Genomic DNA, 16246 nt, shown 5'->3' on the forward strand with positions numbered 1-16246 from the left:
AGGAAAAGCCCTGAGTTGTCGAAGAGGAAGGAGGGAGGTTTATCGGGAAATGAAGTTACAGGGATGTATGTCACACGGTATTAACAACTGGTGAATCAGTTGAAGGATACATGGGACTCCTTTGTACTACTGCTCTTGCAACTTTTCTGAAATTTGACATTATTTCAAAATAAAGTTAAAAATAAATAGAGACCACAGCTCTAACCTGCTCTGCTCTATTCTACCAAGAAAAGGGGCTCTCGGCTCTCAAAACTATGCTGTTTTCTTGGCCTACCTTCCCAAAGCCCGCTTTTTTCCACCACCTCTTTATTCCTTCACCTTTTGTCATTCCTTCTTATTCTTGTTATTCCTTCCCCCACAATCGCCCCCCTCTTTACCCCTCATTTTCACCTGCAAAATTGTACCCATCCTTCAAGGCCCAGCTCACTTAGGAAGATTTCCCCGCTATTTACAGTAGAGATATAACAGTCTCTCTAGATGTAAATGGTTGTCTTATTCAGCCTGTGCTCTGTATCCCCATTCACCGTACCTAGTGAATATGTGGTAAATTAACTTTTAAGCAATAAAAAAATATTAGATTATCATTAGATAAATCACTGAATCAGTAGTTTTGGTGGTAAAATCAAACTTTGAATCTATGGGAACAGATTTGCTAATTTTGGAGAGCTGCTTAATAGAAGTCACTGGGAATATATGTGATCTTTTTTACAGTCCACATCAGATAATGTGATGGAAAAACAATATTCAACTGCTTGGCACTGGTTTTGATTTGAGTCCCTTATTTTGGCTTGTGGTATCACACAAAGATGAGAAAAACTCAACTGTCCATATTTGCAACTCTAGCATCTCCATCTATCCTATACTGTCTAATGAAGACATTCTACTCATTTTTCTTTCAGCATGTCTTCCAATCAGATTTCCTTCCTCAGTCTCCCTAGCATTATTCCAAGAATCACTTCCTCTCTGGAACACCACAATGTCATTGAATCTGGTCTTTCTCCACTCTAGACTACCTACGCATTCCATTTCCAGATGGATCTCAGTTAAATGCCAAGGTTTGCCATCTCCTCCATATCACCATCACATCAGTCATCACATTCCTTTCATGCTCATACACTGCCCTCTTTAAACTCTAACGCATGTGTTTTCCCTGCCCATACAATTTAGTGCTTAATTTTATGATCTCTTAGATATCTATTACTTCCACAACTAAACCATGAAACTATTCCTCCAGGGGATTTACATCTTATACATACAAAACCCATCATATGACGTTAGACAAAAATCCCTAAATAGCAGGTTAAAATTAGACGAAAGGTGAAGAAATGGACTCACAAAGAATAAAAGGCAGCACACACTTCTAGAGGAAAAGGTTATAAGTATGAAAGAGACTGTGGTTGGAGATAGTTAAAAAATGATTCCCACTGTTCTTAAGAACTGCTTTCCAACCATTTAGAGATCACTAACCCCTTTGAAGAGTTTCTTAAACTTATAGGGGGCTCTTTTCATTAAAAAAAAATGCAAATACATTTTGTAAATGTTAGGGGTTTCTGGAATCTGGTCCACCATCCCCAATCTTCCCAGGTTATTAAAATTAACAAGACCTCACCCTCAGGTTATTTCAGTAGGAATAAAAAAAAAGGTTTTGGAGAACACTGTAAAAAAAGTACTATCTTAATTTTATTAGAGATTGTAAACTAGTTAGATAAAATGTAGTTTAGGGTACCAGGGAAAGACTTAAGTCAAATTCTAGTAATGCCATGAAATTCTCAAACTCTCCGGAGAAGCTGGGAGGAAGGGAGAAATAGGCAGAAAAGCCCAAGGGTATAAACCTCAACTCCAAAAAAGTTTGAAATCACTCTCCTTTAGAGCACTGTTTCTGTAACCTAACAAGTAGGTGATATTGCGAGTTCCGTGAAAAACAGGTTTCATGATCAGGTAAGTCTAAAAGCAGTAAGTTAAATGAAAAAACTTCCTTAAAAAAAACTTCTTAAAGTTTTTAACATGCTAACACTGAAACTCTAAGAAGGGGATGTGCTATATATAGCATTTCTAAAATATGTTTGGTAATAAACTCCCAGAACATTTCCAGGGACCAGTATTCTAGGACCTCATTTTGAGAAGCACTATTCTATAGATTTTAAAACTCATCCCTTAAACGTTAAACTGATTTCTGTGAAAATAAAGGGTCATCACAAAGGTACCTCAAAAATACACATTTGGGCTTTTTAGGCCTTAAAAAAGTTTCCTTTTTGTTTTAAAGAAAAAATTTTCTCTTGGTGGGAAGTTCATTAAACGGGACAGAAAACCTGATTATTGATTTTAAAGGTTTGGAGTGATGCAGTGGTTCTCAACCCAGATGAGTATTAAAATCACTGGCCACCTTTAAAAAAAGACCAGCATCCAGGTACCATCCCAGACCAATTAAATATGACTGAGGGTGGGGCTGGAGTATTTACGAGTGTTTTAACAATACCCAGATGATTCCAAAGTGCAATGGGGTAGAGTGCACTGAAAGTATAAGAGAGCCACAAAGGTCCAATTACATTAAAAGACAAAAAAAAAAAAAAGAAAAGAAATAAAAGGAAAAAAAAAGCCGCTAGTAATGGTTTCAAGCATTAAAGAAAAAAATCTTGGTTTTCTTCTTTAGACAAACCTCCAAGTCAGAAGTATTCATCTTCAGACTCAAGCTAAATTGTGTATGCAAAGATATAAGAATGCTTAACAAATCCTGTACATAAATCTGGTTAATGGACTTTTAATTCCTATAGGCAGAATATTCCCTTTTTTGGATGTCAGTTTTACTCCTTCTGATAATACATGCTGGAGATATATGTTTCGGTCAGGCATCAGAGACAGAAATGAACTAAAATTACTTAATCTTTTAGAAACAAAATCAAGGATTCACAAACTATGGCATTTTATTTCAGAGCCTTTGCTTACATTTGTACAATATATTACATAATTCTTCATTGTTTGCAGATCCTAATATATACTTTATAGCTTTTATTCTATAAGCTTTTCTTCAATGTTTTGCTGTCAACAAATCTTTACAGTCCTGTACAAATCTGAATAACTTGAAACCATTTTCAACAAAATTAGTTACTGTAAGCACACACTGCAAGACTGAAAATGCTTTTCTTAGAAAAGTTGAATGTAAAGGATTCTGACACGTTAGCATCTACAACAAAACGCTTCGAAATTCTCACGTCGTATTGCCAGGAAACAAATAAAACATGCCAGCCCCGTCCAAAAAAAGTACACAGAACTACAATTAAAACAGTAAAACAGTCTGTACAGTACTGTGTATTAACAGTGCCAGATATTAAATAGCTTGAATGAACACATCCGCAATATACAAATGTCTTACAAAGGTGTAGAATTAAATACAAGTGCCAAACAGAACAGAGATTGGAACCATACAACATAAAGTCAATACAGGTGAAAACAATTTTGCGCTCATTTTGGATTTTATACAAGGCATTTAATTTTTATAGGCCTACCAGCCCGATTAGCTATTTATACTTAAAATAACAGCCATCCTTTTGAGACAGTTCATAGCAACAGCCTTGAACCATACCGATAAAGTTTACTTGTTCCTGAAGTCCTCTTGTTGTAGCTCATAATAAAATAAGCAATACAAATGAATTATCTGTATTTAAGGAAAAAGAAACATTTACAAGAAAACACAAAAATATAACTGTTATAATTCATTATGAATAAATATACACTTTGAACTGGCTAAGTACAATCTTTACACATTGTTTAAGATTTAATACAGTTTATTAGCCATTTTCTTTTTTCACACAATGTATTATATCAAAATTAAAAAAAAATACTGATTTATAGAAAAATGGCAAAGTACAGTAGTTCCATTCCAATTTGAAGGGGCGTGAAAAGCCACTGCAAGACCTTTTAGCCTAATTCAAACCTGTAAACATGTTCAGTCTTTTTTTAAAGAGAATCTTTAATATTTGGTTATCAGGATTGATGTCTAATATCCTGTTAACTGCAGGTTCTGAATTTATTACATGTGCTTGAGTTATACAATTAAAGCCACCCTAAGGTGACTTGCTTTAAAAAACAATTAGCTTGTACAAATGAAAATAGGTTCATATTTTTCATAAATAAATGGAAAAATATCAAATGTTCCAGCTTTAACAAAATACAAGGGAATACATATACAGTAAGTTATCTTAACATGTTGTGGCCGCCCAATGACTATGCTTACTGTATTGTCTCTACAGGCAGTGAAAAGCCTCCATTTGCCACAGTGGAAGGCCTTCAAGTTACCAGACACACAATTCCCAGACAAGTTGGAAACAATTATTGCTTGAGGAAAAGCAGTTCATTGTACTTTTTCTTCATAAAAAAAGTGCACTTAAGTGCCAAGTCAGCTTGTCAAGAAACAATTTTTAAATATAAAATAGTGCTTGTCTGATTTTTTTTTTTTGTGCCACTGTGCAGTATAAAAAAAGACGTGGCTCTCAACAGCCATTAAGTGCAAAGTGCTTTAGCAAGTCCTGCTGTCACCTGCACTCAACTGACATTCCATTCTGTGACGTGCTGGACATTGACGGTTCAGCTAATGTTAACATAACAGCAGCCGTTATGGAGCTGGATGAAGGTGAAGATGATGACGAGGATGTAGCAGCACCTAAGGCGAAGGGAAACCAACAGCTTAATAACACGCATATACAACAGTAGAAGGAAGTAAAGCACTCGTCCTCTAAACTAAAATTCTGCTGTGTTCTCCAAAATCATTTAGCTTACTACGAGAGCAGTCAATTCTTACAAGACCATTATGTAAAGAAAGGAAAACCTAGTGCATCTCAAGTAAGGAGGCACTGCCAAACCACAGGAGAAGCAACAACAAAGGACAGACCAGGGAACACTCTTGCGTGGATCAAAGAGGAAAATGAACAGTGTTCTCAGTCTACAGAGACATGGAAATAAAACAAAAGATAGACTTCCGTAATAATGAAACAAATGTCAAAAAGATCTTTGAATTCAACAGGAAAAATTTGTAATCCATCCCCACATCTTTTTCCCCCCTCCCAATTCTTGTATGTTTCTGCTTCTGGAGTTCCTTATGAAATTAAATGGTGATGAGAAGGGAAAGCTAATTGCTTCTTAAAGTTGGGAAAAAATAACTACTACCACACATCACATCATAACTACTGCATTTTCCTACGCTTGGTTTACAAAGCAAATGACACATTAGTTATTTTCCTCAAAGAAATTCTCTCATTGTTATAAATCAGTGTTTGAAAACTTATTTTTTAAGGAATACATGCACAAAGTAAACGAAATCATTCAGTGCTGGGATATTAAGGTGGAAAAGCTAATCTCCCTCTCATCCAGGACCCTCCTAACCCTTCAAATTCCCCTCCCCACTGTTACCAGCTGCTTCACAATCTTTAAAACTCCACAACAGGGACTGGCAAATTATTGCCCCAGGGCCAAATCTGGCCTGCCTGTTTTTGTTAAGAAAATTTTATTGGAACACAGCTATGCCCGTTTCTTTACATCTTGCCTATGGCAGATTCCATAAGGTCAAGTAGTTCTAAAGAGACTACAAGGCCCACAAAGCCCCAAATATTTACTATCTGTCTCTACAGAAAATGTCTGCAACCCCAGTTCTAGAGGAATTTTTTCCGTAGAATCTAGAGATATGATATGCACATTTAAAATGAAAACACTAGTAACTTCTCTTTTAAAAACCCAAGTGGAAGCACAGTATAGAGTCTGACTCTTGGTTTTTACACTTAACAATCTGAGGAGATGATTCCTTATCAGTACATATATAGATTATATAGATTTACCTCTTTTTCTTTTCAAAGCTGAATAGTGTTCCACTATATTTATGAATTGTAACTAATTTAATTCCTAGTCTTTTGCTGTTACTGACATCAAATGAATACTTTGAGCATTATAAATAAAAATTTAAACGTCTACTTATTTTTCACTAATGCCATATATTATTGGAGAATACAAGTTAATGATTTCTATCTGCTATTATAAATATTACCATAACAAACTTCTTTGTGACCACATATTCTTCTCTGGGACCTATTCTTAGAACTAAAAGTAGCTAGTTCTCCAAACACACAGTCGAAGAGTTTCCCAAGATAACTGTGCCTGTGATACAGGCTACTTCGTTGTAGTATGCTTTGCTTTATTGCCCTTCAAAGATACTGTGTTTTTCACAAATTGAATGTTTGCGGCAACCCTGAATCCAGAAGTCTATTGCAGCATTTTTTCCAACAGTATTTGCTCACTTTGTGTCTCTGTGTCACATTCTGGTAATTCTCACAGTATTTCAAACTTTTTCATTATTATGATGTTATTGTATTTGTTATGGTGATCTGTGAGCACAGATCTTTGATGTTACTATCGTAATTGCTTTGGGATGCCATGAACCATGCCCATATATAAGACAGTGAACTTATTTGACTGTTGAAATGACAACAAAGGATTTAGAATATTACATAAACTTAGTTAGTGGAGCAGCAGCAGGGTGTGAGAGCACTGACTCAATTCCAGAAAGAAGTTCCACTGTGGGTAAAATGCTTTCAAAGAGCATTGCAGAGAAACCGTTTATGGAAGGAAGAGTCACTTGATGCAGCAAACTTCCTTGTTGTCTTATTTTATTTTATTTTATTTTATTATTATTATTTTTTTTTTGCGGTACGCGGGCCTCTCACTGTTGTGGCCCCTCCCGTTGCGGAGCACAGGCTCCGGACGCGCAGGCTCAGCGGCCATGGCTCACGGGCCCAGCCGCTCCACGGCATGTGGGATCTTCCCTGACCGGGGCACGAACCCGTGTCCCCTGCATCGGCAGGCGGACTCTCAACCACTGCTCCACCAGGGAAGCCCTGTTGTCTTATTTTAAGAAACTGCCACAGCCACCCCAGGCTTCAGCAACCACCACCCGGATCAGTAAGCAGCATCAACATTGAGGCAGGACCCTCCACCAGCAAAAAGATCACAATGACGGCTCAGATCATGGTTAGCATTTTTCACAATAAAGTATTTTTAACTGAGGTACGTACATCGTTTCTTTTCTTCGACATGATGCTATTGCACACTTAACAGACTACAATATAGTGTAAACATAACTTTCATATGCACTGGGAAGCCAAAAAATTCATGTGACTCATTTTATTGTGATATTTGCTTTACTGTGGTAGTCTGGAAAAGAATCCGTAACATCTCTGAGGTAGACCTGAGCTTTGTTTCGGCAGCCCCGGAAAACTAAGACAACCCCCTTCCCTCAGATATTTTAACCTCTCTCACTTCCTCTGGTCATTCGGGTCTCAAAGAAAAATGTCCCAGCCATTGGTAATCTAACGCAACCCACCCAATCACTGCCTTAACACTGCTCTAGTCTCCTCACAGTCTGAAATATTATTAGTTTTGGCAGAAAAGCAGACTGTAAGCTCCGTGAAAGTGAATATTATGGTTTGAGATAACTGTTTCTTTAGATAAAATTTCCCACTTTATAGATGAGGAAAATAAGCCAGAGGGATACAAGAGCCTGCCTGAAGATACACAAACACAACTCACATGAGCCCAACTGCACAGTCGCAAACTGCTTTATGTTTAAGTAAAGTAAGGTAAAAACACTTACTTTCTCTCTCTTTCTTCTTTAAACGCTTTCTCCTCCGATCAATGGAAGCTACTTCAGATTTTAATGACAGATAATGTTTTCTGATTTCTTGCAGTTTTTCTTGAAGAATTGTGATACGCTCAGCACTTGTCATATTCTCCAGGTCCGCTGTGAATTTAAAACTTTCATTAATATGCATTTGTGAACACAATTTTAATATATAAGACAGAGAACATATAGTGTGGCTGTAGAATGAGGAAGACAGATAAACTAAAAATTGGCTTGTAAACATTTGTTTGCCGAAGATTTTTTTCCCCTAGTCTAGAGCAATGCTTGGCACTAACACATGCACGGTATTTTTTGAATGAATGAGTGTGTAGAATTAAAGATCTCAGGACCTAAACATAGAGGTTAAAAATTCCACATTTACCAAAAAGAAAAATCCCGCATTCGTGTACAGCGTCACCACAGTACAATATTAATTTGCTTTTTTTTTTTTTTTTTTTTTTTATGGTACGTGGGCCTCTCACTGTTGTGGCCTCTCCCACTGCGGAGCACAGGCTCCGGACGCGCAGGCTCAGCGGCCATGGCTCACAGGCCCAGCCGCTCTGCAGCAGGTGGGATCTTCCCGGACCGGGGCACGAACCCGTGTCCCCTGCATCAGCAGGCGGACTCCCAACCACTGCGCCACCAGGGAAGCCCTGCATATTTTTTTTGAATGTTAGGACTGTGGATAAATTTTTGTCTTTCGTCTGCTTTTTGTTCTTTTTTTAAAGTTTATCTCTTAACGCATGTCCCATCAACTTTTTTTGGTCGTAGCACATGGTGCATGGAACTTCCCCGGCCAGGGATGGAACCCACGCCCCCTGCAGGGGAAGCGCGGGGTCTCACCCGCTGGACCGCCAGAGGAGTCCCCCCTTTTTGTTCTTTTTTAGATTCTTCTAATACTTTTAGGTTGGACGAAAGCTTTCACACACTCTAAAGCACTTTTAGTCCCCTAAGACTCTTTCCCTGTGTGAGAAACTGCGGTAGTCTCTTTTTCAGAAAACATCTTTCATGGTTATTTCTCATGTATACAAAAGGGTGAGGAGCAGGATAAGGGAGTGGCACACAGCCATCACGCAGCTGCAGTGACCAGAGATTCGTGGCAGACTCTGCCTCACTTATGCCTCCATCCACTCCCCACTTCAATCAACACCAGGCTTTTACAGCAAACTGCTGACACAGCAGAACACACCAACGCTGACGTGTGCCTCAAATGCCTCACAAGTTATCTTTCAGCAATTTTCTGTTCAAATCAAGATCCAAATAAGCTACACTGCAGCGAATGGTTATTATGTCTCTCAGTCTGGTTACAGCCACTTTTCCAGAATTACTGGCATCAAGAATTACTAGGATGCAGTTTCTGCTGCTTAACTGCTGATTTAATGTATGTCACTTACACATCTGAAAACTCCATTTGTAAACTTTGGGTAACCGATTGCTAGGTTCCTTGAGGTCAGGATCCCTGTCACCATTCTTTCCACACTTCCCTGGAGACTGCGTCCTTGCAGGAGACTTGGTACCATGAGCCTTCATTCCACTGGAAACAGACTTGACAGGCTGAGCCTTAGTTACACTCTCACCAGCAGAAAGCTCTTCACTATCACTACTATTTGCTGGAAAAAAAAAAAAAGAAAAAGAAGAAGAAAAGTGTTAGTAAATAGGAAAGTAACAAAGAACTTGTCACAGATTTCAGTGGACAATTTAAAGTTAACCATTTGAATTTATTACTACAGTAAACAACTTGCTTTACAGACCCTGCCTAAAAACCTGGAAAATCATTAAGTATAAACACAGCAGTATCTCAGTTAAGGAAAACAAAACCAAAAACTCTTCTTACCTGAATTGTCAATAACATATTTTTAAAAAACACTCAAACTAATCTTTCATTATACCTGGTAGACTATCAAATATACGGTAATTATTTAAATGGCTTTTAACTCTATTACGTTAATATATATAAAGTAGAATACAGCATCTTTTAAAATGACTCATAATGGAAACCTCTTAACTTTCATATGTTAAACTGTGTACAGATTGTGTACATGTCACACTTTCCTACTCCTTTGGCCACAGTGATGCACAATCATCATATTTAATAAAGAATTCTTTGGGAATAAACTCTAAACTTTGATACATACAATGATTCCTTAAGAAACTCCTACATCATAGCTTGTTGACTAAAATAAACCATCAGTTTTACCCTGGTAAATATATTCAGTAAGTTATAAAAAAATTCAGAACTCTATGTAATAATTATGTTACATCTGCCGTTGCTGATTAAAACCTCAGGACTAGAATGGAAATGCTTAACACTTTGACATGTGAACAGGTTATGGAACTGGTATTTTCATAAATTACCTCTTTCTGGATACAAAGCATTATTGTAGATTCTATGAGAGTTAATTCACTTTACTAAATTATTCTCAGAGAACTGTTTCCTCATTCTGATTTATAAAGACGTAAGCCCAATAATTAAAATGGGAGAATATGCGGTCAACTGCTATTATCTCTCAATTATATGAATATGTTAATTGACTTGCTGAAGATGAGCCCTCTTAGAGAACATCATTTAAAAGTCTTGAAGATAAAAACATCAAAGTGTAATAAAAAACACTCTGAATACCCTGTCAGTTACTCCAAATAAGTGATAATTTGGCATCAAATTTATCGATTTTCATTTCCTGATTCTTCATTTAACAACCAAAAAAAAAGTATAGTTAAGCTCTAAAAGCCTGAAAAGTGTTCCAGATAGGAAAGACACACAGCAACTCCTCCCACTGTGGTGTTTTGGGAATAAAGAATCTCCACCACTCTTTTATACATACGTTTAAAGAATCCCTTCCCAGTCCCCCCACTGCTGCTCTGGAACCCCTGGCAACTCCTAGCTAAGCCACCCAAGGCTTGGGCCCACTCTGATGCAGTGGTCTGCCTCAGCTTGGCTTTCATGGCCTTGCTGAACACAGCCGCCCGGGGCCCCAAAGGATGCCATATTCACCGCCTGGAAGTCATATGGGCTCAGCAGAACCTCGGGGAACTGGCCGCATAACCCTTTTCTGCACTGAAGTGCAGCCAAGCCGGCCGATAGCAAAGGTCAGGCAGTGGAGGTGGCAGGAGTCTCCTGGAAGAGCAGCAGGAGGTCAGTGTGGGACACCTGAAAAGAAATTCTTTACATATTTTCTGCTTCTTACTTTGTCTACAAAAGAGAGAGAAAATGTGCAGCTCTCAGGAGAAATACAGTATATATACTCCTGTAGGTTGATAAACAGAATCATTGCTAAAGTCATTAGTTACAACATTTAACCAGAGTATTCTTACAGCTGTTCTTAGATACATAGTTTAGGATACCGAAGATAAAGGTAGTGCACGGGAATTACTGGATTTACAGCTCTAAAGCTATCTTGATTGTTCTCTTCCAGGCTGATTTTGCCTGGAAGAATTACAAAGCAATCAATTTCCTTGTAATAAAAATAATATATAATTCAAACATTTCATAATATGTAATATATATAATGGCAAAAGAACTGTTGAACATAAAACTAACGAAGATGTTGATGTTTATATTATATTGGCTACTATTTTTTAAAAGATTACCTGATCATTCATCAGCAATCAGTACCACTGCTGAATAATAGACTGCTCAATCCTAGAATTTACCTAGGATCAAAAGACTTCTGTGTGATTTTGGTTGGGGGGGGTTTGGTTAGAGATGAAATCAAAATATTAACTGTCCCGTATCCTGAATACCCTTTTCTTAATGGGGAAAAGACATATCCACCATTATCTTTATATTTAAAAAATTTAGAGATTTCACACTTACTGCCTTTGCCTTTCTTTTTGTTGTTTACCACTGTTGCTTTATGGCTTCGTTTCTGCTTTTTTGATGAACTTCCTCCTCCCTGAGCTTCCTTCACTCTTTTCTGACCTGTACAGGCTTTGATGGGAAAGAAATTATTAAGTAACACAAAATAAAATCAAGCTTGCCCCAGGTATAAATTAATTCCACATTCTAGAAGAATAGACCAATTCTGAGACTATACCTGTTCTTTATGAGATTTATAATTTGTCATAGAAATTACTGCAATTTTTAAAATAAATCATCATTAATAAGCTGAATTACTACACATAATTAGAGTTTTTTAAAAAGCAGATAAAGTATGTACATCCTTCTTAGAAAAATCAGATATAAACTGAATATAGTTCTCAATATAGTACTGAGAGTTTATGAGTCTAGTAATTCAAAAAAAGGTATATGCTGAAAATAAAAGCTGAAATTTGTTAAAATTCAATAAAAACAAAATATTAAGATTTAATTACAGGTTAAAATAGTAATTATATGTATTATAATGATATTAATGAAAATTTTAATGACATAATATTAATGGAATAAATTTTAGTAGTACACACAATTATAATAACAAATTTATTATAAAGACTATTTATTATAAATTTACAACAACAATAAATTAGCTCCCAGGGCAATGGTTAACACGTATACCATTTACAAATCTAGCATAGTAGTTCTAAGAAATGTTTCATCTTCTTGGCAGGAAGTTATTCCAAAATATTATAAATGTCTCCCTTTCTTCAAGGACAAGCCCAAGTCCTACCTTCCCCGATGCCCAGCCTTCAATGATCAATCACTACTCCAAACTGTAGTTTCTCAGCCACTAATCTGATCCTCAGCATCTGCTGTGTTTCTATATCTTCCTAATTATATGCATTGTTTCTCAGACTATACAGTAATCTTTTTCCTGAGATTAATAAAGTCTTATCTCTATTCCATTCCAAAGTCAGATACTATAATGACACAATAGAATTAATACCATGATAGAATTATGCCATGTTTGTTTTAAAAAAAAAGTTTCTTAGTCCTGTTACAATGGTAAAATCAACCATGAATATAAAAGACATGGCTTCGTTGGTAAAAAATGGAACAGGCTATTAAATGTTTTGTTTGCAACTTCTCAGTTTTCTTTTTTTTTTAATGGGTTACATCTAATAGATAACTTTTCCTGATGCTCTTTTAATATAACAAAGTGAAACATAAAGAAAGTGATTTAGATATTATCTATATTAAAGTACAGAATCTTAAAAACAATTGCCAGATTTCTCTCCAAGAGTTTATTTCTGAAACTTTCAGCTACAAGAAATAAAAAGCTTACTGTAGGCTAAACTGGAAGGCACTCCAAAATCTAAATTGTAAAACTTACGTTTTTACTTTTTTTTTTTTTTTAATGGCCGTGCCGGGAGGCATGCAGGATCTTAATTCCCTGACCAGGGATCGAACCCATGCCCCCTGCAGTGGAAGCACGGAGGCTTAACCACTGAACCGCCAGGGAAGTCCCTTGCATTTTTACTTTTAAAATCAAGTGAATTCTGGGACTTCCCTGGTGGTCCAGTGGGATCCCACATGCCGCCGGGCAACTAAGCTGGTGCACCACAGCTAAAGAGCCCATGCACTCTGGAGCCCACATGACACAACTAGAGAGCCCGTGAGTTGCAACTAATGAGCCTACGCACTCTGGAGCCCACATGCCACAACTAGAGAGAAGCCTGCATGTCACAATTACTGAAGCCTGTACACCTGGAGACTGCTCCGTAACAAGAGAAGCCACTGCAATGAGAAGCCCACGCACCGCAAGGAAGAGTAGACCCTGCTCGCCGCAACTAGAGAAAGCCTACGCGGAGCAACAAAGAAGACCCAACGCAGCCAAAATAAATGGATAAATTTATAAGAAAAAAAAAGTTTATCATATTTTTGAAATAGCTGAAAGCCTCTCTAATCATCTGTGATAAATGCTTCTTTCATTTTGAGGATTACTCTATTTATGCCTGGATAATTCAGTTCCATGAGACAGTATGGCACACAAACATAATCACAGTAGCTGTGTGTGTGAATGTACAAAAAAAAATTTATTGCAACTATATATAAATATATATATATTTTTTGGCAGTACGAGGGCCTCTCACTGTTGTGGCCTCTCCCGTTGCGGAGCACAGGCTCTGGACGCGCAGGCTCAGCGGCCATGGCTCACGGGCCCAGCCGCTCCACGGCATGTGGGATCTTCCCGGACCGGGGCACGAACCCGTGTCCCCTGCATCGGCAGGCGGACTCTCAACCACTGCGCCACCAGGGAAGCCCGCAACTATATTTTTTTTTTTTTTTTTTTTTTGCGGTACACGGGCCTCTCACTGTTGTGGCCGCTCCCGTTGCGGAGCACAGGCTCCGGACGCACAGGCTCAGCGGCCATGGCTCACGGGCCTAGCCACTCCGCGGCATGTGGGATCTTCCCGGACCGGGGCACGAACCCGTGTCCCCTGCATCGGCAGGCGGACTCTCAACCACTGCGCCACCAGGGAAGCCCGCAACTATATTTTTTACTTAATTTTTTAAAATGTTTTAAGTCAAGATTTGTGTGATAATGTTATGTCAATTATATCTCAAGGAAACTAGAAAAAGGAAAAAAAAAGGTTTGTGTGAGAAAACTTGGCATTAACTAATTTGGTCTGGATCATTATCTCTTTTTTAAGTTTAGCTAAAAACCTGAAGTTAGCATAATAAAATCTGGTATGTTATATAAAATACATACCCTAGTGCTGTATCTTTATACTGGAAAAGTGTGTTTCAAAGCCAAGTGTCAGCCTAGAGCATATTAATTTAAAGACACCTGAGTGAAGTGGTTTATAAGTAAAATGATGACAGAAGTACAGCTACAGCACCATCAAAAAGGCACTAATACTTTCGGGAAGTACTAATTTCAACTTCACGGAAAAATCAAGAGTATTACTATAGGTTATTAACAGAGACACTGGTCCTTCAATTTGGAAGCTCTGCATCTAAGAAAGCATCAAATTCCTTTACAAAGGCTTGAAAACCAGTCTGACACGGTTGTCTGAGGAAAGCAGTGCCTGCAGAGCTGGTTGCTCCAACCTCCCACATACAGTATTTGGTTAAGGGTGGAGGGGTCTGTCAGTAAATCAAAATGTTTGTGAGAAACTGCACACGGCAAGTGCAAAAACAATGTTACACAAATATATTTAAGCTGCTCACGCCATACAGTCACTCAGTGCATCATGAGTTTTCAAGTAGGTCTGGATTTGGGCCTGGGTGCAGTTTCTAGTACGTGTCTGGTCCGCTGTGAAACAGCACGGGCAGCTGAAGCAGAGGACATTCAGTTCTTCTCAAGCTTTTAAACACACTCCACTCTTCCTTACAACAAATTACCTTCCAAATTTCCATTTCTGCCACGTTCACACAAGTACTCCATGTAAACACCTCACACTTGTAAGGAGAGATACTATAAACCCATAAGGCAACGAACGCAGCCCTGCGCGCCTCACCTTTCTCAGGATGCTCCGCTTCCGGCTGATTACTGCTGCTGGAGCTCACGCTGGCGTCAAAGCCCGCGGGCGAGCTGTTCCCTTCCGACTGGAGGTCCTGGAGCTCCCCGGCCACACTGTCCACTTCGATTGTGCTATCAGTCTCACTCTTGATACTGCGGACTTCTTCTTGGTTTGGGGCCAGCGGCTCCGATACTGTTACAGAAGACGGCTGCCGACTGGCTTCCGTCACGGTGACTGAGGAAGGCGACTCGGGTGTCGTGGGAGGGGTATTGAGCACTGAGTTACTGCCACTACTGGGAAATTCCGATTTTTTGTCACTGACCTCCGCTGGCTTTTCCTCGGCGTGTTTGTCGTCGGCACTGGGGGGCGGCGGGGCGGTCAGCTCCGCGCTGGGGGAGCAGCTCTCCTCCTCGGCCACGGTCTGCAGGGACCCCTCTACCGGGCCCTCCTCTGGAGCAGGATGGGGCGGGGAGGCCGCAGCCTCGGTGTCAGAGTCGGAGAAAAGCTCCTTCAGCGTTTTTTTAGGCCACTGTCCCTGAATACTTGACCAGACATCTTTTCGATCTTTAGCTCTGCTGTTCTGAAGTCTTTCATCAGAGTTATTTGAAAGTTTTATCCTTTTTTCGGCAACTTCTGAAAATCCTGAATAGAAACCAGTTGTCCGCAGAGACTTTCTTTTCTCTTCCAAACCGTTGTATTTCTTAGTTGGTGTCGTCTTTGCTTTTGATTTTTCTTCTTCATCTTCATCTGAAGAGCTGTTGCTACTGTTTTCTATGCAGAGGGGCTCTTTGTTCTTGGCCTTCTCTTCCTTTTTGCCAGGTGATCCGGTTTTTAAACACTCCTCGGTATTGCAATACCTTCTCTTACCACGTTTTACCGGTGGCTTTGAAGATTTATCTGCGGTGTCCTTCTTGACATCCTTTCTCTTTTTTGTGACTTCATCTTCTTCCTCATAATCAGTATCCTCGGATAATCCTTCTATATCTTTTCTTAATCTTTCTGGAGATTTTGACACGGATTTGGCTATTACCAAATCTGCATGGACTTTGTTTTCTTCTAGCAAAGAACTGTTCTGTTCCTCTTTTGCAATAAGATCATTCCTGGTGTGGGTCAAGTGGTCAACCTTAGATTCTTCTTTGCCATTGTTATCTAGGTCTTGAACACCTGTCTCATCCTCTTGCTCACTGTCTTCAGCAGAACTTTCAGAAGCTAGAAAAGAAAGAGAAAACAATGAGAATGATCAGA

At 38.8% G+C, this 16246-nt stretch overlaps 1 protein-coding gene across 6 annotated transcripts in view; it reads right to left on the bottom strand.

Moving 5' to 3' along the window:
- Nucleotides 1-2880: 2880 nt before the first annotated feature.
- Nucleotides 2881-16246, bottom strand: part of ARID4B (AT-rich interaction domain 4B) — a 139204-nt gene continuing 125838 nt past the window's right edge. For 4 of the 6 annotated variants that reach the window (XM_081241093.1, XM_081241095.1, XM_081241094.1 and 1 more), the window contains 5 exons: nt 14999-16210; nt 11475-11588; nt 9055-9270; nt 7634-7780; nt 2881-4657 (listed from right to left, as the gene is read on the bottom strand). In XM_081241093.1, the coding sequence (XP_081097219.1) occupies nt 4530-4657; nt 7634-7780; nt 9055-9270; nt 11475-11588; nt 14999-16210 (1817 nt within the window). In that variant the 3' untranslated portion in view covers nt 2881-4529. Of the gene's footprint in view, nt 4658-7633; nt 7781-9054; nt 9271-10652; nt 10809-11474; nt 11589-14998; nt 16211-16246 lie in introns of those variants that run through there. The other 2 variants (XM_081241096.1, XM_081241097.1) reach the window with 2 other exon arrangements.

This window comes from Mesoplodon bidens (genome assembly GCF_964165515.1).
Source record: "Mesoplodon bidens genome assembly, chromosome: 1".
NCBI lineage: Eukaryota > Metazoa > Chordata > Mammalia > Artiodactyla > Ziphiidae > Mesoplodon > Mesoplodon bidens.